At 39.6% G+C, this 25,038-nt stretch overlaps 1 protein-coding gene across 5 annotated transcripts in view; it reads right to left on the bottom strand.

Moving 5' to 3' along the window:
* The window catches only part of PCDH17 (protocadherin 17), a 93,327-nt gene extending 68,340 nt beyond the window's left edge, over positions 1-24,987 (bottom strand). For 3 of the 5 annotated variants that reach the window (XM_080375520.1, XM_080375519.1, XM_080375521.1), the window contains exon 1: positions 19,330-24,987. In XM_080375520.1, coding sequence (XP_080231646.1) covers positions 19,330-21,957 — 2,628 coding nt within the window. In that variant the 5' untranslated portion in view covers positions 21,958-24,987. The remainder of the gene's footprint in view (positions 1-19,329) is intronic. The other 2 variants (XM_080375518.1, XM_080375517.1) reach the window with 2 other exon arrangements.
* Between the last annotated feature and the right edge of the window lie 51 nt (positions 24,988-25,038).

Genomic DNA, 25,038 nt, shown 5'->3' with positions numbered 1-25,038 from the left:
GTATTTTTATAAATAAAAAGGAGTTCCACTGCGGCTCTGCACACATATACTTTTCAAAAAGTCAGGATTAAAATTACAGCCTCAATTGGATTTCAGGGATTCTAATATTGCTCAGTGAAACAATAGTAGAAGATTCACAAGGCTTCTGCTTTCAAGAATTCCTATAAGAAGCAGGCTATTAAAAATCAGAGGTTCCTATCTATTTTGTTTCCCTTTTCAAACATTTTTTTTTTTTGTTACACAACAATTATGAGTGTTTCTAGCAATCTTTGGAGTAATCCATACTGTTTGAATAAAATTAGAGAAAAATAAAAGTTTTCAACTTGACAGGTCTCTCTCCTAAAAAAAGATATCTTAAAATAAGCATGACTACAAAGAAAAAGATGGAGGATGGAGAAAGTGAGAGACAGAAAGAGGCAAGGAGATAGAGACAAATGTAATATTTAAGTATTCTTGACAAATTATGCCCAGAAATAATTGTCATATTAGGGAAAGATGTATTCTAAAATGTAAAAAAAAAAAAAAAAAAAAAAAAAAAGGACTTAGACATTACTCAGATTGATGAATATTAGACTACTAGAATATTCATAATTTTTTCTCAGAATTACAAGAACAAGTATCACATTTTCAGAAATGATTCAATGCGACTCCATTTTACGTAGGCGTTCATACCTGGAAGTATAATAAAGCAAGACGTCTTTGCTGACTCTAACTTCTTTTTAATTAAACATGAAATGCAAAAATGAAATGAAACATCTCTCCCCTTTATCAGACTGCCACTTAATATCTAACTCAAGCATCTTCTGTGTCTTTTCTTGAAAAGCTTAATTCCAAGTATTCACCATTCACTCATGAAACAAAGATCTTATATAATGGCAATCACTTCTGAAGACAAAAGAACTGTGTTTTGCCAAATCCAGTTTTGAAAGAGCAGACAATTGTCTTCATTTTGTTAGGAACAGTTTGGGTTCAACAAAGCACAATTTTTCACAAAGAATCCTCAGTATAAAACTATTTATACTTAGTTTTTGACTTCACAAGACTTACTTCATTAAAAAAATGTATTAGCCCAATAGTGAAAAAAACAAACAAAAAAACAATTGGGCATAAAGTCTAATAAATTATTTTACCTTTTTGAAGGACAAAAATAAATAGGCTGTTTTAACAAATATTGTCCTAATATGTGGTTTCCACTCATTCTTTTTAAAATCTTTTTGAGACATAATTTATATGACAAATACATATTTGGAAGCTTCACAGTTGCTGCAAAATGCGTATTTTGGTGTTAAAAGACCTACGGTGTGTTTACATGAATTTCTGACACGGGTAATATTCCTCAGAAACACATTAAATACACAGAACAACAAAAACAGTCTGTGCACCAAGCAATATCATTCACCTGGCTTCTGTACTCTTCATTAAAAAGTGTTGGTGGGTCGTGTTTTCTCTTTCTCTTGAATGAGAAAAGCAAAACTGAGGGAAGGAGGTCCTGAGCTATTCAGTCAAATGCAGAGAGTGACTTCTGAAAAATGAAACTCTGGAGACAGAGATCACTGTCCTTTCCTGTAAGTGAAGGAATGTAAATTGTCCCCATGTAAATGCCTAGCCCATGTGTTATTTTCTCTTAGCAAGTACCATATTTGTTAAAAAAAATAATAAAAATGTAGATATGTTACTTAAGTTTTCATAATAAGGTGTTGCAGGTATTTCGGTTGTGTTTATACTACTGGCTTAATGAAAACAATTATTTTTAATTTTTTTCCAAGAGTTCACCCTGCAATGCACAGGCCACAAAAGAAGACAGAAGCCTAAGTGGTAGGGATTTAACACAGTGCAAGGATTAGAAGTCACAAGGCCCAGCCATGTTTCCACTCACCTCACTGATGGTTGCACTGAGCCTAAAGACTGAAGAAGCTAAAAAGGTCACTATAGAGGGACATATTTTTAAGTGGCCCTGGTAAAAATGTAGACTTGAAAGACACTCAAAAGATGGGGTCAGACCAGACCCTGATCAGAAATTTTGATATGAAGTAAAAGCTTGAAGCTTTTCAGAAATAAGTTTGCCTCTTTGCTGGCAGGGAAGTCAGCTTAAAAAAAAAACCTTCAACCCCTCCGCCAGAGTAGATGCAGGATCTATGTTTAAGGGCAGACTTGTCTCTCTGAGAAAGATGGGACTAGGAAAAAGTGTGGCAGCTGAACTGAAAACATCATCCTACTGAAAAGAAATCGAGAAGATTTTTCTGGACCAAACTCAAATTTCTGTTTGTTTCACAAAGATTTCAGGTTTCTGAGACTCATTTTATTTTGCACTGGAGAAACATGAAATGTAAGAGTCTAAAGAAATTAGCATGGTCTGGGAAAAGAATGTGGCAGGTTGTTAAGTGGGACTAGGACAAAGTTATTGTAATATGAGCTCTTAAGATTAACTACTTTTGGGAGAAGGTGCAAGATCAAAATGTAGGAAGAGCTGCCAAACATCACACCACATGAAGAGCTTGAGCTGAAAGTACAATAGCTCTGCTTCTGCTATCACAGCGTCGATAAATAAACATAACGAAATTCATGACACGTTATTGCATTGCTCTGTATTGCCTCTATTCATTTAAAAATGATGAACATGTTTAAAATCATTCACAACTTGCCAAATGCCTGTGAGCAGTGCAGTTAGACTGGTGCTTTAAGAGGTATTTGTGAAGATCTTACAAGAGAGCTTGATACAACTTATATCAAAGTAAAGATGGAAGTATGGGAAAACAGAACAATAACTACTTCACCTGAATCTGCTAGTACAGTTGCATCCAATATATTTACACTGTTCACCAATGACATGTACTTACTGAAGCTACTCTGTCAATAAAAAACACATTAAGAACCTTTTGAAAGAGCTTCCCTGTCACTTAGGCTGCAGATACATTCTATCGCTCCTGTTTTTCTGTCAATTTAATATACTGGATCATATTAACAGTACTGGCTTGTCAATAAGGCAAATCTGAATCCTATTAATGGAGTTATACTGCCAATATAATCGGCTTCCTATTTGTCGAGCTCCCCAGTATTTGGGAAAGCTGTGAAATAGGATTATAAGGTTAGGTTGCATACATCTGTCTCTATATTATATAAATATTTCAGGACTTGTAACCTGTTGTGTAAAGAAACACATGGAATCACTTTTTTCCATCGTATCAAGTTCAGATGACAGAACAGTAATAATTGTTTACCATTGCTGAGAAAACATTAAATCATCCTTATTTATCATGTTATGTTTCCTGCTTGCTCTAAGTAACATTGTCATTTTATAAGACAGCCTCCTTGTGTGCCACACGTACAGAACTGCTAAGAGATGTATGTACTCCACCCCACCTGCACAAGATAATATCTGCTCCAGAAAATTAAAGGAAAGAGATAAAACACATTTCAGGAATGAAACATGAAGCTCTCCACAACTTCAATGCTTATGTAGCCCTTGTACTGTGCTGTATAATCTTGGTGGAACTGAAGCTTGTAAGTATAACTCTAGTGTAACAGAAACCCCTGGAAATAATTAATAAGAGGTAGAAGTTAGTGCATAAAAAAACAGTAGAAGTTCAGCAAGCCTTCTACTTAATAGAAGCCTTAATGAAGTTGAACATTAGTTGCTTTTAACCACATTCAATATTAAATAACTACTTTGACTGGATTAGCAGAATATACAACAGACCATTAAACCTGATTATATTTAAAAAAAAAAAAAAGTAATTGCATTAAAATGTACTGGGCATTCTCTTATCAAATTAACTCTTTAGATCTAACTTGAAAATATGTATTTAAAAAAACGTGGTCCAAAATGACAGTTAAAGGTCAATGAATCAAGTTGCCAGTTATATTTTCTGGTAGCAGATGGGTGCAATGAAACCTAATGATTGAATTTGAAATGCTTTAATGCACCTTTTATTTATGGCTTCCACTATGTTGAGTCTACCTTAGTATTCCTGGCAGATATTATGTTTACTGCATAACAGACTCAACTACAATTAGCTAACTAGAATGAAATCTGCACTTATCACAATATCCAGCTTATTCTAAGAATATCATACTATGAACTCAAAATAACAATAGATTTGGGAGTGTATCTTTGATAGTATTTGTGGGGGTTTTGAATTTTCATTCCAATCTATATGTTAAATATGAAATCTAGAAAATAAGGCATTAAAATTAGAGGGAAATTTAAAAAAATAGTGCCTTGAAATTTAAGCAGTTAATCACAGTATTTGTTGTAATTTCTATCTTTTTTCCTCTCCTTGTGTTTAGAACCCTTTTCTTCTGTATGAAAACAACCTTTCCTTTTTTCATGCACATACATTTGATAGTGCAATTGTGAGCTTCTAGCATTTTATTTTTAATTTTGAGACATATCTGAAAGCTCTTACTCAGCAGGAATTCCCAGTGAAGCCAGTAAGCGTTGTAGAATTTGTTCTATTCTTATCGCTGTTGTTTTTCTGTGTTTAAGAGCAACATATCACAAATGTTTTCTGAACAGATAAAAGCTTATAAACACTGCAGTTCTGTAGGGTGGAGAAGATCAGATTATGGCCTTTTAACACTAACAAACTGTTTTGTACTCATAATATTTAGTAAGGGGAAACAAGGACAAGGGATATTTTAGATCTGTTAAGTTAACGTCTATCTACTATGTTTACTTTCTTCTGTCCAGCCCATACTCTCACTAAAGGCAACAATAAAACTCCCACAAGCCATGACCTTAGGTCCACTGAAATCAATGGATGTTTTCAAATTGGTTTCAATAGCCTTTGGATCAGTCTGCTTACTTCAATTACGGGATAAGCCAGTCTTTACATAGTATGCTACGTTCCCACAGATACATATGTCGTACACCGAAGAAAGCTGCAAGGGAGCAGGAAGAAGATTATGACAGTGATAGAAAATGAGAATAAACTCTTGAATGTAATATTCCTTTATCCCAGCATATGGTCTTTATGGACAGAATTTAAACAGATTTGCAGTGGCAGTTGACAGGGAAAGGTTATTAGCTAGGCAGTAAACACTGTATGTGGCACATGACTCCAGTTCTATGTTTCTTCCCTACAAAGTGAAAAAAATTAGCAACAAAGGCAAAGCAGGACTTGGTTCTGAAGCCACACTGCCTGTACACAAAACACACAGAAAGGGGAACGCTGACACTTTCTTCCTAGATGGGAGTCAGAAAAGAGGTAAATTTAGATCCCCTCCTTTCCTTTAAAGCTGCAAACTTATTCCCTTCCTCTTCCTGTAATCCTTCCCCAGAAATGCAATGATTCCCTTAAATTCCTTAAGAATTGGGAAGAAACTCACAGATAATAAAACTTATATCATTATTTTCCAATTCATTTTTTTTTTTTTAGGTCATGCAACTCTATTTCAACATTTTGTTAAAAATCCCCAACAAGGTATTCTATAAACATTTTGTGACAGGATACAAAGCCCTACTTTCACACAAATACCTTGGCACAATTATTTCCTCTTAGCACTAGAAAAAGGCACACTACTAAATATGCTGCCGAAATAATGGCTGCCTTTCTGACAGAATAGTAGATCATCAGACTTTATGGCTTCACATGCCTGTGCAAGATTTTCAACTGTAAAATGGTGATGAGTTGATTTATTATTTGTGACATAAGTAATTTAGGATTGCACAAAATTTACCAAGAGTTTCCATCCCTAAATATATTTTAAAGCCATAACTGTCATGTGTCTATGATGAGGTACCTCATAAAAAAGAAAGTTTGATCAAATGCACCATGAATATAGTAGGGGTCATCAAGTGGGCTTGGACAGAAAAAATAAGGCCTTCCTGCTGTAGAACTTTGTGCATCCAGACACAACTCTGTCACTTCAGTGTTAACCTGCTGCAATGACTTCACACAGGACTCTTAGATTCAGAACAAGAAAAAAAATTGTTCTCTTTTTCGATAGGATCACACCGTCTAGAACACAACACACACTTATCTAGGGATCACCACAGGTAATCTATAAACTTCTAGGTATTTAAAGGCTGACTTTGACGTGTAAATTCTTAAAAGCCTGTGAAAAAAATGTTCTAGATTACCCCTCTCATTACAGCTTGCCATATCAAGACTCCAAAATCAGATTTTGCTGTGGATTAGGAAGTCTTCTTTCTGTTCCAAACTAATGTTGGTTTGTCAACATCTAGGACACTGCTGCAAGTTTCACTATAGATATAGGTACTGAACATGAATGATAATGTTTGACTGAGGGGTTAGTTAAAATACAGTGATTAAATTATGGATTTGCCTCTCTATCTTATTAGCAGAATGCTCACTGAGCATGTGAGCACTTTTTTCAAACTGGAGTGCATGCAATGGCAACTGAAGGATCCATATATATTTTGATTTTATTTTTTTTTAGTCATGATCTTTCAAATAAAAAAATTAGTGCAATCTTCATTAAATAATGCCCACTTCACAGAACTCCCCAAGCCTTTTTCAGAATTCAGAAGTGTGTGTATGTGTGTGTGTGTGTAAGCCTGTCTCGAAATGGGAAGAAATGAAAATACCACAGGTACAGTGCAAGGAATTCCAAACAAAAACTCGTGCAAAGGGGAAAAAAATAACTTGTTAAGATTGTTCACACTGCTCTTCCTGAATATTCAAACTAGATAACGTGTAACACAGACTAATGCTGCTCCCTGCAGGTGGATCATGAGCCAACATGAAGCCACATCAACTTCTAACTTCACTGAAATTCAACATGGAGTTAGGTGCTTGGTTGCAGAGAGTGATCTCCCAAAGCAGAGCCTTTGCATGTAGTTCTTCACATACGCCCTCAAAACTTGTTTTCAGGTAGAAAAGCTCATTAGGAGATGAACTAGATTATATCCATGGAAAGTTATTCATTAACATAACCTCAGGGCCATCTTAACTTACTGGTGCTTCTTTCTAAATAAGCACGCTGCTGTACCACTGGGAATAAAACAAATTATTTACTATACTCTAAATACTACTATATGGTCTTCACATGCAACTTTGTTAGCTTCACCATAAATTCCTAAGAATGACTATACTAGGTTTCCTTTGTTGTTTTTGTTTAAATCTTCTCAGGCACAAAGTAATAAATACAAAATACCCTTCTAAAATATGCTAAGATCAAGAGCCAACTCATTCACTTTCCATGAAAATAGAATTAAGATCTCACTCCTAGGACTTTGTGTAACAAACTTCAGCACAGAGACTTTACAAGGTAATGGTATAGAGCCCTATTCCTAAAGGTTTATAATAGGATTGTTGCTTTAACCTTAACCACAGCATAATAAACAGAATCAATATAATGATAATACAAGCTACCAGCAATCTTAAGGATGTGCAAGGAATAGACAAATACTGGCAGGAATTAATCTGCCATTTTCACACATCTGCCCAAGGGAGGTATTGTAATTGCAAAAATTTACTCCTAGACTGCTGAGACTCATAGTAATTATGTTTCTTTTTTAATAGAAATAGCCACAGGTAGTAACAAATTGGGTTTTGAGATGGGGAACTGGGCATGCATTGTAACCCAAATTACTATGTAATTGTCTTTATTATAAAATACTATAGAAAACCTATGGCTCAAAATTTAAATCAGGACAAAACCTTTCCTTTAAATGAAGTCCTCTCCTCCCACAACTATTCAACACAAATGCCTATTTCTTCCTTCACTGGTATCAGCAAGACCAGCATGACTGCAAGTAATTTATCTTTATCTAAACATCTTTGCCAATGTTAACCAAAATTTCTGAAGCTTACATTTGCCCAATAGAAACAGCTTTCTCTTGATTTACTTTAATTCAAGTGAAGTAGACTAGCAAGTAGGTGAAAATCTGGAAATCCAGCTACTTGTTCCTAAGGTTCCTTTGCCAGTATCAGGGGATGAAGAAAAGAGTGTGTGTGGTCTACATATACTTTAAATGAACTGAAATTAAAGTTTTCTTCAAACTTCTGGAAGCCTGTTTGAAACAAATGAGCACAGGAAAGTACTTAAAATGAGTTATTTCATGCTTGAAGGAATTATTATTCCATTACTGTGACGTTGTTGCGATAATGAGACATATACTGTTGGGAAAGATCATATACGTGGTGGCCAATGAACAAATAATAAAATAAATGTATCCAGTTACTTCAGTCCCTTGTAATACTATATCCTGTTAGGCCTGAAAAGAAGCTACAGGTGATTTAAACAGAAAACATGCATTTACAGATTGAGACAAAATGGAGACTATTCATTAAAAGAAATAACATAAAACATTTTGTTTGCCCCTCTTTTTCACCCAGCGGTAACTGATACATTCCTTGCCTCGGAGCTATGATATGCAAATTATCGTGTGCTTTTAATACCTAACGCAGTTGATGGAAGCAACTGAGAGCTGATTATTCTCATGTGTGACATGACTTATACCTTCTTTTCATCATTACGCTAAATCTTGGTCTGATAGTGGGCTAAAAAGCTTCAAGACGTGTAACTTCAACCATGAACTGGAAAATGAGGCCCTTCCTTACCTATACTCTTGCCTCGGGGAAAAAAAAAAGACAACAGCATTTGTCTCTAAACTTGATGTTTTCTAGGTTGCAGCAAAAGGTGCAGATTGACTGCATCTTCCAAAACACTGTTACACAGCTATGTACAGATCATACGCCATATCTAAAAAAACCTAGATGCACATTGGTTGTTAACAATGCCTTTTATCCAGCTAGATGGTTTTTTTGAGTTCATGCTGCTCTTTTATCTATGTATCTCCACATAAGCATTCATACACACAGTTATGTGATCTGACGTACAGTCCAGAAATCTAAATAGTTTCTAAGGCTTTGTGGCTGCCATTTCTAAATGGCTTCTAAACTCATTATTTCCCAAGCACTCTAAATTCCACTATATTCTTATTGTCATTTGATCCACTGAAATAGAGAGATCAGAAAAGAGCACACTTGGTACTTTACAGCTGTGGCTGGATAATCTTGCTCATGATCATCAAAGCAGGATTGTTTTTATGATCTTCAAATCCGCATATCAAATTACGCAAGTCTATGCAAAAAAGCAAAAATATCAAATATTCAGACATGAGGACTATCTCAATAGAGTACTAGAGAATGCAGTTGGAGGATAAGTGAACAGCTTCTGCAGCTTTGCAGTGTTTTTAAAGCAGAGGAGAGAAGCAACAGGGAGCAGTTCAGCTAACACAGACTAACAGATTCTGGACTGAATTCTGCACACGCTTATGCACATCAGCAACCCCACTCCTGTAAGTGATCTATTTAGTCAATGGTTCTATTGATCTAAATTAAAATATTCACTGAATAAGTGTTTTAAGGATCATGCCTTGAAAGACATAATACTAATGTAATTGCACATATATAAGTAAGTTTCCATAGGCCTCAAAATTGCTTACGCACTGATTAAGGACATGATGACGTGCTCTCTCTAGATTTGTGGAAAAAGAGTCTTTTCCTTAATACTGTGTAGGAGCAAAGTCCAAGCGCTGACTCTGAGGTCCGTTGTTAAAACAATGTTCTTTACTTTGTCACCTTTAAAATTTTATAGAATATAAATATTTTCATTAAGAATTAATGAAACTTTGTTTAGCCCACTTCAGCTCACCTTTTTTAAAACTGAGTTGTAGCTAAACAAGCTTAACCATAAATGGTTTCTTAGCAATCAGCAAAGAACGAGACAAAAATATAGTAAGTAAAGAGACTGACTGACATGTTCTGTGTTTGAATCATGGCATTCATTAAAAACAACAGAATAACACCATCAGAAGTTTAAAATAAAATTATATTAATCAAAGAATACATATAACTGTCTTTAGGAACAAATTATGCATTTAAAAACTACAAATTGTGATTCGCATGTCTGCTCTCTATTAAAAAAAATCCTTTAGCTGTTATTAAAAATACATTAAAATCCTTCAAATTTTGATGAAGCCATTATATACCTTTTGTTTTTAATTCAATTGTCAAGTGTGCTTCCAATGATTTTAAAAACAGTATATATCTACAAAGCAAGCAAGAGTTTAAAGCTTTGAAGACTTGAAATTGATTTTTAACGCACCAGCTTTCAAACACTACAAAGGCTGCTCTCTGCTGATAAAGACAGTAAACAAGAAACTGTCCTTTAAATGTTCCCTTTAATGTTTTTCTTTAATTAAAAATCAATAAAAAAAACATTGCAACATTAAAAAAAAATAAATTAAGACATTAAAACATGTTTAAGGTTTTTGACACGACTCATTCAAACTAGAACCAAAACTTCTGATGTTACTTTTGTTTACTTGTGTTAGTTTAGACTTTCTTTGTACTGTAAACATTGTTAATCAAGAAATAAAACCACGTAAAAGTAGTTTATCACTGAACACAGCTAATTTTATTGAGTAGATATGTTAAAAATGTGATGAAATAGAACTAGACATTATAAAAGTACTGAAGTAAAAAGATTTTTTAATACCTTTAGATGATTTTAATATATTCCTTTCCTCTAATCAGACCAAAGCCCATTTATGTTGATTAGTTACATCTAGAGTCTCATTTATCCAACCTGTATTTATCCTTTGATCACAAAGCTTGTTAACTTAAATGGTCTTTTATTGTTATGATTCGTTTTCCCATAATTATGCAGTTTAACTGCCTGATTCTTTTTTGAATAAATATATGCAAACGCGCCAATCATATTCAGCAGTGTTATGCTGGATGCTCAATGAACTGTAAGAGCCATTTCAATACAATAAAACTGCCTGGAAGTGTTCCAGGGCAAGGACTGCAAATACCAGTAATCATAGTGTCACTGGAACTAGTACAGACAAATACAAGCGTGTCACACATATATCAATAGATGGTCTGAAACACCGCCTGAAACTAATTTTGCATGTCTATCACTGCAAGAATTTACAATGCACTGTTCAGAGGTCCCACCCACACAGCTCAAATTATGCATTTTTATCTTGTAACAAGACTTTTCCTTTCCCCTTTAGAGTCCTCCTTTGGCGTGCCACAGAGGCGGCTGCACACAACCACCCAGCAGGGAACAGGATGTGATTAGAAACTTTTCTATTATGGGTAAAAGCATTTTAGGAACCAGAGGATCTCTGATCTGATACATACATCGCCAAGCCCGTAGAAAGGTCCACGGCTAAAATAAAATACTGTTCATTAGAAGGATTTTACTTGCCTAGATCACTTATAGTGTACTAAATTGAAAATAGATCAGCATGGGACTGATTGTCTTGAGGGCTGAAAGAGAATATATCCCCTCACTGCACAAAAGTGAGATGCAAATTGATCTTTATGCTGTCCCTCTGTGCAAGTAGCACTAAAAATTGTCTGAAACTATGCAGTTATATCTTTATATGTAGATGGACTCTTCAATCTTGAGGACACTAGACAAAGAAAGGAACCATCATCTCATCTCAAACAAGTGAGATTAATTGATCTTCTGCTATCCTTTCTGTATAGGTAACACCACTAACTAGTAGAAGCAATTCAGTAGAAGAAAGAGATGGTTCTCATGTGACCTTAATAAGCAGGAATTGTACCAGCAGCCTTTGGGATTTAGCTAGAAAATATATGATTGCTCAAGGAGGTTATTTAAAGCACTGCCTAATATCCTAATTAACAGGGACATTCATATGCATTTGCTTGTTCTTGAATGTATTACTTAATACTGAGTATTTAATCTAAAATGCTTAATAATTTATTTTTTTTCTTTCTCATAGGATTTATAGCAAATAATCCAGTATCTTCTTTTGTTAATAAAAAAAAAAATGTCTACATCAGACTTAAAAACAAAGGTTGCACTAAAAAGACCATGACAAATATATTACCAGGGCTTAGAATGCACCCTGGCTAAAATTTACGGCAGGCTGCACAAGAGTCCATGCCACCTTATTATATCAGTGAAAGCAGCAACTAGTTACTCTCTTTTTTCTCCCCTTAAAAACATAACAAATGAAACAAACTCAAGCAACATTTCCCCAAAAATAATTTTGTCACTTTTTTCCTTGTACCTTTTTCTTCTTCTCTCTTTTTTTTTGTTTTGTTTTTTGTTGGTTTTTTTCTTTTCTACTCAAGTAAGAACCTGCAGTCCCCCGAGAGTTTCACTTGTTTCCTTTATTTCTGAGCCCTTTAGCATTAATTTCACTACTTCTCTTCTTACAGCTGAAGTAGAGATACAATTGAAAGTATAAAGCTCTCAGGCTATCTGCTGCAAAAATTTGTCCCAACTGCTCTACTCTGACCTCTTGACATCAAAGGATTGCTTCTATACTTTTAAAGATAAAAACAGAGCTGTGTTTCTGCTCCGGTCAACAAATCATTGTTTAACTTCTTTTCACAGAAAATTCTTACCTGTTGGAAAATACTAGTACTAGTGTCAAAATGCCTTTTCTTTATACATGCAGGCACTTCTCAGTCTTGAAGAGGTATCTCAAGACCTCTGCCATGCATCCTATTATGTTTTCTTTCTGAAGAAAACAACCCATATACATACACTTTTTATTTGCAGAATGAGTGTCTTGCATAGCAAAACCTAAAACTAATTTGACAAGGCATTTTAACTTTTGTAGAAATAACAAAAGAAAGTGAAATCAAGCAGAATCTTTAAAAACATATGGGTATGGTATTACCCAGTATGGTAATGTTTCCTGGGAAGGAAAAATGCTAGGAGAAAAAGAACAAAAAGAAGAAAAAAAAATTCATTTGAAAACAAAATTCTAACTGTTTTACAGCCCAATGTTGTGACTTGCGAAGAAATTATTTTTTTTTAATTACATTTTTGACTCATTAGAGAAGCCAGGTTGTATCTATGCTTTCTTAATACCAGCTGACATTTGAGAATATTTTACAAGTACCCAATGATAATTTTCCATGTAAAAGTATTTTCTGAATTTTAAGAATAATGCTCTATTATACACCCTTTCAAAAATATATGAAAATGTGGAAATATATGTTCATCAATAATGTTCAATGGAGTCTTTGATTTTAGTTTTGTACCTGATTATGCTAAGTTAATGGTTGAACCTGATGATCTTCAAGGTCTTTTCCAACTTAAACGATTTATGATTCTATGTTACAGTTCACGTCACAGTTATAATATCCTCTAAATTATTTCCAGTCTCCTTAATTATTTGTAAAGAACCTGTAAGAAAAGATCACAAAAACCTGAAATCTAAAAATAAATGACCGAATCATACTATTCTTAGCTGCACTCTGTAAGGGTCTTAATCACAATTTACTCTTGAACCACTGAAATCATTGACAAAGTCAAAAATATTTTATTGACTGAAATGTAAGAACAAGCCTTTTCATCAGCCTGGGTGAGGATAACAGAAACCTGACCAAACCTACTGTTTAAAGGTAACTCCTCAAAGGATCAGTCATTGAAGTTTCACTGGTAATTTTGTGGATTTTCCCATTTAAGGGAAAATTTGCATGGATTTTCCCATTTAAGCTTAGGTACTGACAGGGAGCACCAAGATGAGGAAAGCTCAGACAACTTTAAGAGCCATTAAGAGCTGTGATCTAGTAAATCCTCATGACTTGCTTCATGTCTTTTATTTTAACTGCACTAACTTTCTTCAACTCTTAGATTTTATAAAACGGCAAGTTCTGTGGAGACGCTATTATTCTTAATTTATTGGCTAACTAGAATTCCTGTTCTGGCAATACCGTGTACTTCCTCGTGATAGCAATATTCTACTTCAGACTCCTTAATTGTCTTTTTCTCTATTGTGTTTATTGTTCTGTATTACAGCATATAATCTTGCTCTGGTTCTTTAGATATTTTATTTTTTTTATATGGACCTATATATCAGGAATGATCCTTTTGAAATAATATTGATATAAATAATGCCAGAAAGGAGCCCAAGATCAAGACCAGAGCAGATGTAATGCAGAACAGGAGCCCAATTCTGCTTCCTCTGCCTATTTCAGCAGCCAGGGCAGATGCCATAGTGAGCAGTATGTTGCCAGATCTGGTCCTGAAATACATACACTTTGTGTCACTGTACTATGCAGCATACCTTGAAAAAAAAGTAAACAATGCTTCATGAAAATATAGAAAAGATCCTGTCCTGAAATTCTTACACAGCCAACCCTGGCACTGATTTAACTGAATAAGTAAAACTAAAGCTACAGCACGATGTAACACAAAATCATACTAACTACAGACTGTATTTACACAATGCAAACATTCACTGAGGTTATTTTGCAAGACACCTAACCATGTAAAACACTACAAAAACTACCATAATGTATCTTTGACAGGTAGTTCTGAAGTTTCATGTGATGACAATTTAGTGTCCTTAGATACAGCCCTAGAATATGGAGCTGTGAAATTTTGGGAATTACAGAGTACGAACCTATAAACTTGCCAATGTGTAGAAATGACCTGGCAACCTCTTGGTGCAAAATGTTAACTTCTACTAGCTCTAGTGAGAGAGAATAATATTCCTCATTTGCAGCAAAAGATATAAAAATAAAGAATAAATACCTCTGTTTTCATATAGGAATTTAAATCACTGAGAACGGATGCAACTTCTGTGAAGGCTGCTTCTCCTTATACTGCAGCAACTGCACACTTCTTTTTGCAATCTTGAAATTTCTGGGCTGAAGTTTCTCAAAGTAAAGCATGGGATAGTATATCTAAAGGCAGAGCAGCACTAATATAGCTTATGTTTTCTATTTCCCATGAAGACTATCTTCCTAGGTACTACTAGACACCTGGCAATGAAGCTGCACTGGGACTTGACAGTAATCTGTTGACACATCATAAACATCAGGTGCCTGAAGTATTAAGAATGATCTGTACTTTATCTTAAAATGCTACAGAACTGCCTAGTACAGCAGCTACAGTGATTCCCAGCTTGAGCGCTTCTTGCAACACAGGCATTCTTTTTTAGCTGTCGTTTAGCAAATGCTGTGACCACCGTTTTCATTATTCATGCCTGTGCCATTCCTGATATACTTACAAACCTCTCCAAGTTGCACCACAAGTATAATAATAAATAGTGCCTAGGATGATCAACCCTACTTGCGTATGTAGTTTTGTACATTACTGTTATGTCACTTTGAGGAACCTATTTCCAAAACCTACTTGTTAAAAGAAACTATTTGCTTCCCTTTCTCTCTCCATTTTTTTATCTATTGTAAACCTGCAAGAAGAAATTGTGACTTACTCACCCAGGAAAAAGTGAACTGATTAGCTTAGAACTTTTTGACAGGAGAGGTATGAACATATATGTGTATGTTTGTACATGGTATTTCTTTTTGTAATGTCTGCTCTTCAAAATAAATCTAAATTTTGTTTCTCTTAGTCAGGCAAGTAGGTCAGCTTGATTTACTCACCAGAATGAGATGAACAGAATTTGCCCAGTAGTCTTTAAGCTCTAGAGTGAACAGAAATTTTCTTTCAGCCATGTAAAGTTTCCATTTGCTTCTGCTTTCCTCTTTTTTTCTCACCAATAAAAATGAATAGTTTAGACCTTAAGTGATTCAAAGGTCACATGGAATTTTGAATCTGGTGATAGTAAGTGTACAGCACTGGCCTATCTAAAGTATGTTTAGAATATGATTGCTGAAGTTAAAAGCAGTGAAACTTGCTAAAGTGTAGCTGTTTTAACTTCCCAGTATGTTGCCAAACTGCTCTTCATAGGCATGAACCTCATGCGCACACCAGATCACAAAGAGGCCCTAAGCACTTGCAAGTTTCATACACCAAGAAAAGCTGAAGCTATACAGCACCCTTGGATGTTCATCCAAAATTTTATACATACATGTATGTATGCATGTTTAAACTACTTAACTTTCATGGTACTGAAGAAGTTCATTGATTCACATAAGTAACACACGCAACCGTGGTACATAGCTGGATGCTACAAAGTAGTGAGTAAACACACAAGTTGCTAAACCGTGTGACTAACGTATTACAGAAGTCACTTAAAGAGAGGCAACATTATACCACTCATACTCAGGCAGTATTTTATTTAACTGCTGATCATTCTGGGTCAGTCAGAAACCCATAGTCACTAAGTGATGCTTTGCTCCACAGGTGTTCATTGATATAAATTGGGCTATCTGTAGAATAAAATACTATTCATGAGAAATAAGGGAACCATAAAGCCTACTGACTTTACTAGCTCTTACTAGTAAGCAAAGCAAAAGAATTGTTATGCACTCCTAATAAGAGTAAGAAAATTTGGATCTTACTGAGAAAGAAATTATTTATTTGATTTTAAATATTAATATACTCAATTGGATATACCAAGTAATATAATATAATATTTAGCATGTGTATATATATCCATAGATATATACGTATGTATATATATATATATAAACATAAAGTTTTAATAACAGCCTCCTGCTAGAGAATACTTGCCAAGAAAATGCGAGTGAAGAAATACAGTTCCATTGTACGAATTACATACCGTGAGATTCTCGTGGTTCAGTAATATATTTGGAAAAACTAAAGCGAATATTCACTAGAGAACACTTACACAATCGTTTACTTTTCCCTTACTGAGGTAATGAAGAAAACTGCTTTTCTGAACTGACTAATGAAAGGAGATGATAAAGCAGCTGTTTGAATTCTGTATCTTTTTTCCACTGGCTATACTTTTGATTTCTAACTGTGCAATTTACTTTTCCAGACACAGGTTTCCTGGGGTGATTATGGATACAGTAGACCCAGAGAGGTGGGCTGATCTTTTACTATTTCTCCCTAAGTCTTTAGTTTGAATTTTACATGAGGCAGAAGTACAGGACCAGACACAAAGTAGTGTCTACATTCTAAATGCAAATCTTATATAAAATTTACTCCAGGGATGTGGAGATGGAGAATACAAAATGGATTTTAGCAATGCAAAATTATAGTGAAGAGGATCAGATTTTCCCATCTAGCTACTTTACTTCTGCGCCTTTCCTAAATAGAAACCAACCACTCTGTTTCATATTGTGTATTTGTTTTGTCAATACAACTACAAAAATATAATATCAATAAGTATGTTCAAACAGGTTGTTCATTAGGGAAAAATGAATTTTTCCTCATCTACTGGCTGGACCATCTCGACATTCAAAACATTCTGTGTAGATATTCAGGGAAAGTAAAAACAATATTAGATATACCAGTATGTGCTATGAGGAGTTATGGTTAACATTTCCCACAGTTGTCATAATGAAAACTCTTAGAGAAACCACAACACACCTTTTTATGGGAGGAAATTCCTCTTTTAGTTTTATATAGATCTCAGAAGAAAAAAAAAAATCATGATTGATATTATACAGTGAACACTGTAAAAAAAGGAATCATATTTTCCATAGGGATTTTACACTACAATTTAATCTTTACTACTCAGTAGCATCAACACATGAATTAATTGCTTTATATAGACATTACATCGTTGTAGGAAAGTATAATTTTCTGTCTTTTAGTAACTATTACACTTGTCAGTGGGGAAAAAAAATGTGGAGTTTTTTTAGCATTCTGACAACTCCATTTTACAGTAAAAAAGTTGACATTACTTAAACAAGTGTCATTGAAAGTTATTTATTTTTTAAAGCATGAATTATAAATCAAATTATCTCCAGTTGTGCCCTAACCTAAACTCTATCCTGAAGTGTCACTTTTTGTTAAAATCAATTTCAGATTTTAAGTATTGCTCCACTCACGTAATTGAGAGGAACACAAATTCATGATAGGCATAAAAGGAAATTGTTTCTGTGACACAACTCAATAGTGGGTTGAGGATTAGTTCACAGTGACCTTGTACAGACAGCTTTTTTCTTTTTTTGTTTCCTTCCCTGCCCCCCCCCCCCCCCTCCCCCAGCTATAAATATTCAATTTCTAGGCCATCAGTTACTGGAATTTTGCTTAACTTGCCAATTACTGATGGCCACTTCTATTTAGTTTAAAACATTAGATTCAGCTGGCGACTAGAACATTCTGCGTTCACAAACCACAGGGTGTGGTAACTCCAAGGTATTATGAATTTTCTTTTGGTACATCAAGTGTCTACAGTGCAACTTCTCTCCCACAAGCTGCATACACAAAATGAGTCTGTGTCACTTCTGATACACTCAGCTCATTCCCTTATGAGTCAGAACAGCATATTAGGAGAACCACAGGATAAAACATTTCAAATGTATTTAATAGCCATTATCCAGAGCCTGCTTTCAATCCAAATGTTAAAAATCACTTTGGAACATACCTGTAGTATTTGAACATTGAGCTGCATTAATCATGAAGTAGAACTTTAAATTCAATCAACTGGAGCCAAATTCTGCCCTCACCTTCACTCTGCAAGTTCACTGCTCTGGAATACATCTTCTGAGTTTGGACTTTAAACTACCTGCTAAAAATTAAGTCATTCTTTGATCAGCACCCTGTATCCAATGGTCCAAATTCTGCCATTTCTTACATTCACAAAAGTTGGTAGAGGACAGTGTGGATATAACTGGCAGCAGAATGCAGCCCAGCTGTAATTTCTAAATAAGTTTTGGTAGGAGACAGAGCATGTAAGCCTTTCGCTATAAAGCAGTCATCAATATTGACTCAGGCTACTGGAAATCTGACTAGTTGTTTTGCTGTTTTATGACAGGATGTAAGTTTTGTTAACATTTGGGGGTAGGAGGGAATCATCACATACAATTTCTTTCTATTTGACTAAGCAGAATTTTCAGCACTGCAGGTTTGGTCTTTTATGGGGAGAGGAGGAGGCAATGGGGCACCAATGATAATGTTTTGCATTAAAATATATTATATATATTCTAAAGAAGGAAATAATAATAATAAAAAAAAACATACATCTTGGAAAGATAGCTCATATTTACATACAGGATTGGAGGGCTATAATACACTGTTGCAATAGATGTCCTCAGCGTGTAGAGTTTCTCCCATGTCCTGCTAGTTACTGCAGATGATATGACTGCTTCAGAAACACCCTCCCCCTTCTCCACCCCAAACCAAAGCAAAGGGAAACCTGTGGAAGTGCCCACCTCAGATGACCTTCTGCGAAAACACCCCAGTGTGCCCCAAACATACTAAATGCCTGCCTGCACTCTCACATGTACCCCTAGCACTGCCGTAACTCTGTTTCAGTGAGAATTTACTTTGGAATCACAGAGGCAAGACTGGTGTGACAGCACAACCAGACCCACCAGACGTGGTCTGGTTCCACTTTCATTAAGTCCACCTCTCTTTAGTGACTTGTGTTGGTCCCTTCAGTGGTGCTTTACAGCAGATTTCACTGCAGACAAAAGGTAAAGTAAAACCAGCGTCTAAAGTGAGGTCCAGGGTATTCTAAAAGTCTCCTACCTGAATTATGGACATCCGGCTCGGGGGAGCCTCGCTGGCGTTAGTCCCTTGCCCTGTGAAGCTGGTGTGGCAGCCCACATGTCCCTGGGGTACAGTCAGGTGGTTGGAGGCGGGCTTCAGGTACATCACCTCAGACCTGGGAGAGCTGAGGGGCAGGCGGGTCTGGTAGTCAAAGTACATGGGTGAGGTGGCCAGGGATGGGCTGCTCACCACGTTCATGACATTGAGGGGGCCCCGGCTGTCCTCGCCCTCACTGGGCACCAGCATAATGTCATTCTTGCTGATCTTCTTCTTCTTGCCCTTGCCCCCTCCACTGCCACTGCCTCCTCCTCCCCCGCCACTGCCTCCCCCTCCTCCCAGCTGAGGGTGGCTATACTCGGCAATGCGACAATTATAGGTGCGGATTTCCTTGTTCTCTCGCTTGCACTTCACAGCAATTGTGATCATGGCAGCCAGCAAGATGATGGAGACAGTGCTCAACGTCACGATCAGGGGCAGTGACAAGTCCCAGTGTGGTCGCCGATGCTGCTCTCCATTCACCTGCGGCTCACCAGCCTCAGGCAAGGGCCCCGCCAACGCTCTGACAATGAGCTTGGCCACTGCAGAGAGGCTGGGCTTGCCATGGTCACTGACTTTCACCACCAGTTCAGCCACAGGGCTGAGCTCCTCCCAGTAGGGGTGCAAGGTGCGAATCTCACCGCTAGTGGGGTCCATCTCAAAAAGGTGCTCCTCATTGCCTTCCACAATCTCATACGTGAGGCGCCCACTCTCCCCAAAGTCACTGTCCAGGGCACGGACGGTGCCCACGGGGTAGCCCACCCCAGCATTGCGTGGCACTTGCAGCTCGGCGGTGTCATTGATGAGAGCAGGCAGGACAATGAGGGGCGCATTGTCATTGACATCGAGCACAGTGACACGCACCGTGGCATTGCTTTCACGGTGCGGTGAACCTGAGTCTTTGGCCAGCACACGAAACTCAAAGTGCTTTGTCTGCTCGTAGTTGAAGCTCCTTAGGGCATAGATAGCACCATTGGTGGGGTTGACGGAGACATAGGTGTAGATGGAGACATCTCCCACATGCCCGGGCAGAATGGAGTAAGAGACTGTCCCATTTTGGCCCAGGTCGGGGTCCTGGGCCAAGACAGATCCCAGATACTCTCCAGGGATGTTGTTCTCAGGCACCTGTAACACGTAGAGGTTCTTGCTGAAGTGGGGTGGGTTGTCATTCTCATCGAGGATCCGGACAGAGAATGACTTGGTGGAGTTGAGTGGAGGGTTGCCCCCATCACGTGCCACGATGGTCACATTGTACTCATCCTGTGCCTCGCGGTCCAGGGGCCGGTCGGTGACCACGGTGTAGAAGTTGTCATAGTTCTCCTCCAGGGTGAAAGGGACGGCTCCAGGTCCACCACCACCACCAAGCACCCGGCACTGGAGCTGCCCGTTCTTGCCTGAGTCACGGTCAGTGACCCGCACCAGGGCAATGACAGTGCCTGGTGGGGCAGCCTCACTCAGTGCTCCCTGGCGAACAGAGACAAAGCCAATGGTGGGTGCGTTGTCGTTGCGGTCAATGAGGCGGACAGTGACCTTGCAGTGAGCAGGGATGGGATTGGGCCCCAGGTCCCGAGCCTGGACATCGATCTCAATGAGGCCACTTTCCTCATAGTCCAGGTTGCCCTTGACACGGATGAGGCCACTCTGCGGGTCGATGCTAAACAGGTCGCGGACACGCTCGGGTGCATAGCCACTGAAGGAGTAGAGTACCTCTCCATTGGTACCCTCGTCAGCATCAGTGGCATTAAGGTCAATGACGGCAGTGCCCAGTGGTGCATTCTCTGGTAGCTCTACCACGTAGGAAGCTGCCTCAAAGATGGGGCTGTTGTCATTGGAGTCAATGAGGCGCACGTTGATCTGCACTGTGCCGGAGCGAGGCGGGTCACCGCCGTCCAGTGCTGTCAGTACCAGGGTGTGGTGACTCTGCTCCTCACGGTCTAATGGCTTCTGGATGACCAGCTCTGGAAACTTCGTGCCATCACCACGGGACTTCACGTCAAGGGAGAAGAGGCCGTAGTCATCACGAGTGAGCAGGTAGGTGCGCAGCCCGTTGTCGCCGGCATCTGGGTCATGGGCACTGGTGAGGGGGAAGCGGGTGCCTGGCGCAGCGTTTTCCGAGATGTCCATGTCCACTTGGTCAGAGGGGAAGGCCGGTGCGTTGTCGTTCAGGTCCTGGATCTCCACCTTGATCATGCAGATCTCCTGGTCGTTGGCGAACACCTCGAGGGACAGCTGGCACTTGGCGCTGCGCCGGCACAGCGCCTCTCGGTCAATGCGCTGCTTGGTGTAGAGCAGCCCGCTCTCCCCGTCCACGTCCAGGAGGTGCGGGGCAGAGTTCTCCAGCACCCGGAATGTGGACTTGGGGCCGCGGCCGCCGCCGGCGCCGCCGCCGGGAACTCCGCGCTCCGCGGGCAGCATCCCGCCGCCCGCCGCGCCCGCCGCCAGCCGCGCATCGCGGCCGATGTTCCCGATGACCGTGCCCGCTCCCTGCTCCTCCGGCACCGAGTAATTCAGGTTTTTCAGCGACAGGGCGCGAGCCCAGCAGAGAAAGAAGCAACAAATGGAAAGGTACATCCCCGAGCAGGGGTGGGGGTGGCAGCAGCTGCAGCGGCGACCAGGGTCGTCCCCGTCTTCTCTGCCTCCTGCGCTGGGTTTGTTCTTCCTCCTCCTCCTTCAGCTCTCTTTTCTTACCCCCCACCCCTTCTTTCTTTTTTTTTTTCTTTTTTTTTTTTTTTTTTACCTTGTCTCTCCCCACCCCTATATTTTAAGTTCCTGAACCTGTTGCTCTAAAGCATCTGCAGAGACACAGGATGAGAGGCAGCAAATAGACCATGTAGCTCAGAGGGAGGGAGCAATCGGGGAGGGGGGGCGGGGGAGCTTCAGCAGTGTTTCAGCAAGCGCTTGCTGTGCTTGCAGTCCCCTCGCAGTTACTTTGGCTGTCCAACTTCGGCAGTGGGAGGATTTCAAAAATCAGGAAATTTGCAAAAGATCTTCTTCGGCCCAGGCGAAGAGTTCCCGATCCTTGAATCCCCGCAGATGTACAAAGGATAATAAAAATAACAACAATAATAAAAAATCGGCGGCAGTGGTTGTTTTTCTAAAAACTATCAAAAACATTTTTTTTAAAAAAAAATATCTGTGTTTATATATACATAGGAAAGAGGGGTGGCCACAGGTTTCTAAGCAGGGGCAGAAAAGCTTATTTGCTACTCATCGCTTGTGATGCGATTGATGGAGTGGAGGGGGTAGGAGAAACAGAAGGGGGGGGGGAAGTCTTAGCTTGTTGAAACCCTCTTCGTGTGCAGTGAGAGGCAGTGAAACGGCTGATTGCACCGCGGGGTTGTTGGTTTTCAGGGAGTGTTTTGCTGCATTTAGAGATCTGATCTTGCATTGCTTGCGGCGGAGAGCTGCATCTAGCTGCCATCGGTATTCCCCCCCCCCCCCCCCCCCCCCCCCCCCGCCTCGTACACCCTCACTGTTTCCTTCGCGATTCAGAAGGCGAGGGAACGAGGACTGCAGGGCAAGAGGAGAAAACACAACACACACACCAAAAAAAAAAAAAAAACCCAAAAAAAAAAAACACCACAAAAAAACCACGGCAAAAACTAGTGTCCCGATTTGTAGTTTCCTTTCTCTCCCTCTACTACCAGTCTCCCACTCGCCCCTTTTGTGGGGAAAAAATTAAGAAACCCACCAGCTGACCGTCATCGTTAGCAGTAAATACGTATTTTGAGAGAAATCATAGGCTGTGCTCAATCAGATGCACACTTGGGTTTCTTTAAGACAGGCCAGTAGCCGCCGCCACCACCACATCCTTTCTCTCCGTGTGCCTATGCGTGTCTGAGGAGCTGCACTTTTCTCGATGCAGTTTAATTCCAGTTTGCTTTTCTCTCCAGCCGAGAGGAAATCAACAGGCAACCATAGCTGGACGCACAGATTTTTTTTTAAAAAGAGAGAGAGAAAGGGGAGGGGGAGGGAGAAAGAAAAGCCACCACACACACTCTCTCAGTGTCTCGCTAAAAGGGAAACAGTCTCTGTATTCACAGGGCTGCGCTATCAAGTGCCTCTTTTCTTTCTATTCAGCATCTCCTTCCAATGACACTGCCGCCTAGTCCTCTTCATTTAGGGGATGGGAGGAGAAGAGGAAAAACAATCCTGGCGATAGATAAAGTGGGAGATCTTTTAATCGACTAATTCGCTTATATTAAAACCTACGCAGTTCCGCGATTGGTGCGATGCATTTTTTCTGCAGTCCTTTCAAGCTTTAACACTCTCACTAGGCATCTTGGTACAGGGGAGAAGAGCGGAGGCAACGGCGTTGCCCCTCTCTGATACACCTTTCCCAGCGATACGGTGTATAGGTAAATATCGGGGAAGGGTAGCTAAATTTTATTTCAGGTTCTGTTAACAACCAGAAATAAGTGAATGGCACATCCAGAAATGTAGGTGTTTTAATCTGCTGGATGATTCAGATCCAGCGGAACAAATCACATTCACTATCGCCTCATGTTCCTCCCTTCACAGACATTAGTTGCAGCTTCTTCCTAACGCTTCTCTGACTCACTCTATAGACAGGAAAAAAAAAATTTAATCAGATTTATATTGGGGAGGGGAGAGGGGAGGGGGGGGGGAAAAGAAGGGGGAGGAATGTCGGATCCAGCTACACTTTTACTATACCTCTTTCTCCAGGAGACTGAGGATCAGGAAAACAAGGCTGTTATCCACTCACTGGCACAGAGGCGCGTCTGTCTCCTGCTTTGCTGAGTGTTTTTAACCACCTTTCCTCAGTGTTATGTGTGAAATAAATCAGAGATCTTTCATATTAAAAGAAAAAAAAAAAACACACCACCAACAAAAAAAACATAGGTTCCCAATATATAGCTCACAGATTTAGTTCCGAGTCTCAGTTCTGCACTGTTTTTTTTCTCCTTTATTTGAGTCCGGACCCAAAGTACACAGTAAATTCTGCAACCTGTGGTAGAGAGGCTTTCAAAAGAAAAAAAAAATATTCTTCTCTGCCTCATTGATGGGTGGCCCCTTGCAAACAGACGGTCGCCAGTCTTAGCCAGACAGCACGCGAAACGAACGCCGATCCCCGATAAACCAGATCCATTTCACCAGCCGCCCGCAGGTAAGTGGAGAATTCAGCGAAAATTCAACAGTTGGAGCCGCTCTCTGCCTCTCTCTCCCCCCCCACCCCCCACCCCCCCGCCTCCTCCTCTCCTCTCCGCCTCGCCTCCCTCACTGCAGCACTCGCGGGGCCGCCGCGCCGCGCTGCGCTCACCCAGCGCCGCTCGCCGACTGCCTCTATTCACCTCACGCCGCGGCTTAAACATTGATACGGATTCCCGGCCAGCCAATCGGCGGTGGCGGCGGCGACCGGCCCCGACGCCGACCCGCCAATGGGAGGAGGCAGGCGGGCGGGGGGGCGGGGCCGCGGCGGGTGCTGGGTGTCATTGATTAGATCGGTTCGGTGGGAGACGCGCAACACGCCAAGGGCTCGGGCGGGCGGGCGGGTTGCGGTGTCTCGTCGCCGCGCACCGCAGCGCCGCGCCCCCAGCCCCCCCGGCCGCGCAAGATTTACTTATTTATTTACTTATTTATTTCTCATTGTCCGTCCCCGTCCCCGTCCCGTCCCTCCCCCCTCCCCCCCGT

This window comes from Falco punctatus (genome assembly GCF_963210335.1).
Source record: "Falco punctatus genome assembly, chromosome: 2".
Classification (NCBI taxonomy): Eukaryota; Metazoa; Chordata; class Aves; order Falconiformes; family Falconidae; genus Falco; species Falco punctatus.
The sequence above is the reverse complement of the archived record's forward strand: the minus strand, read 5'-3'. Positions and strand labels throughout refer to the sequence as shown.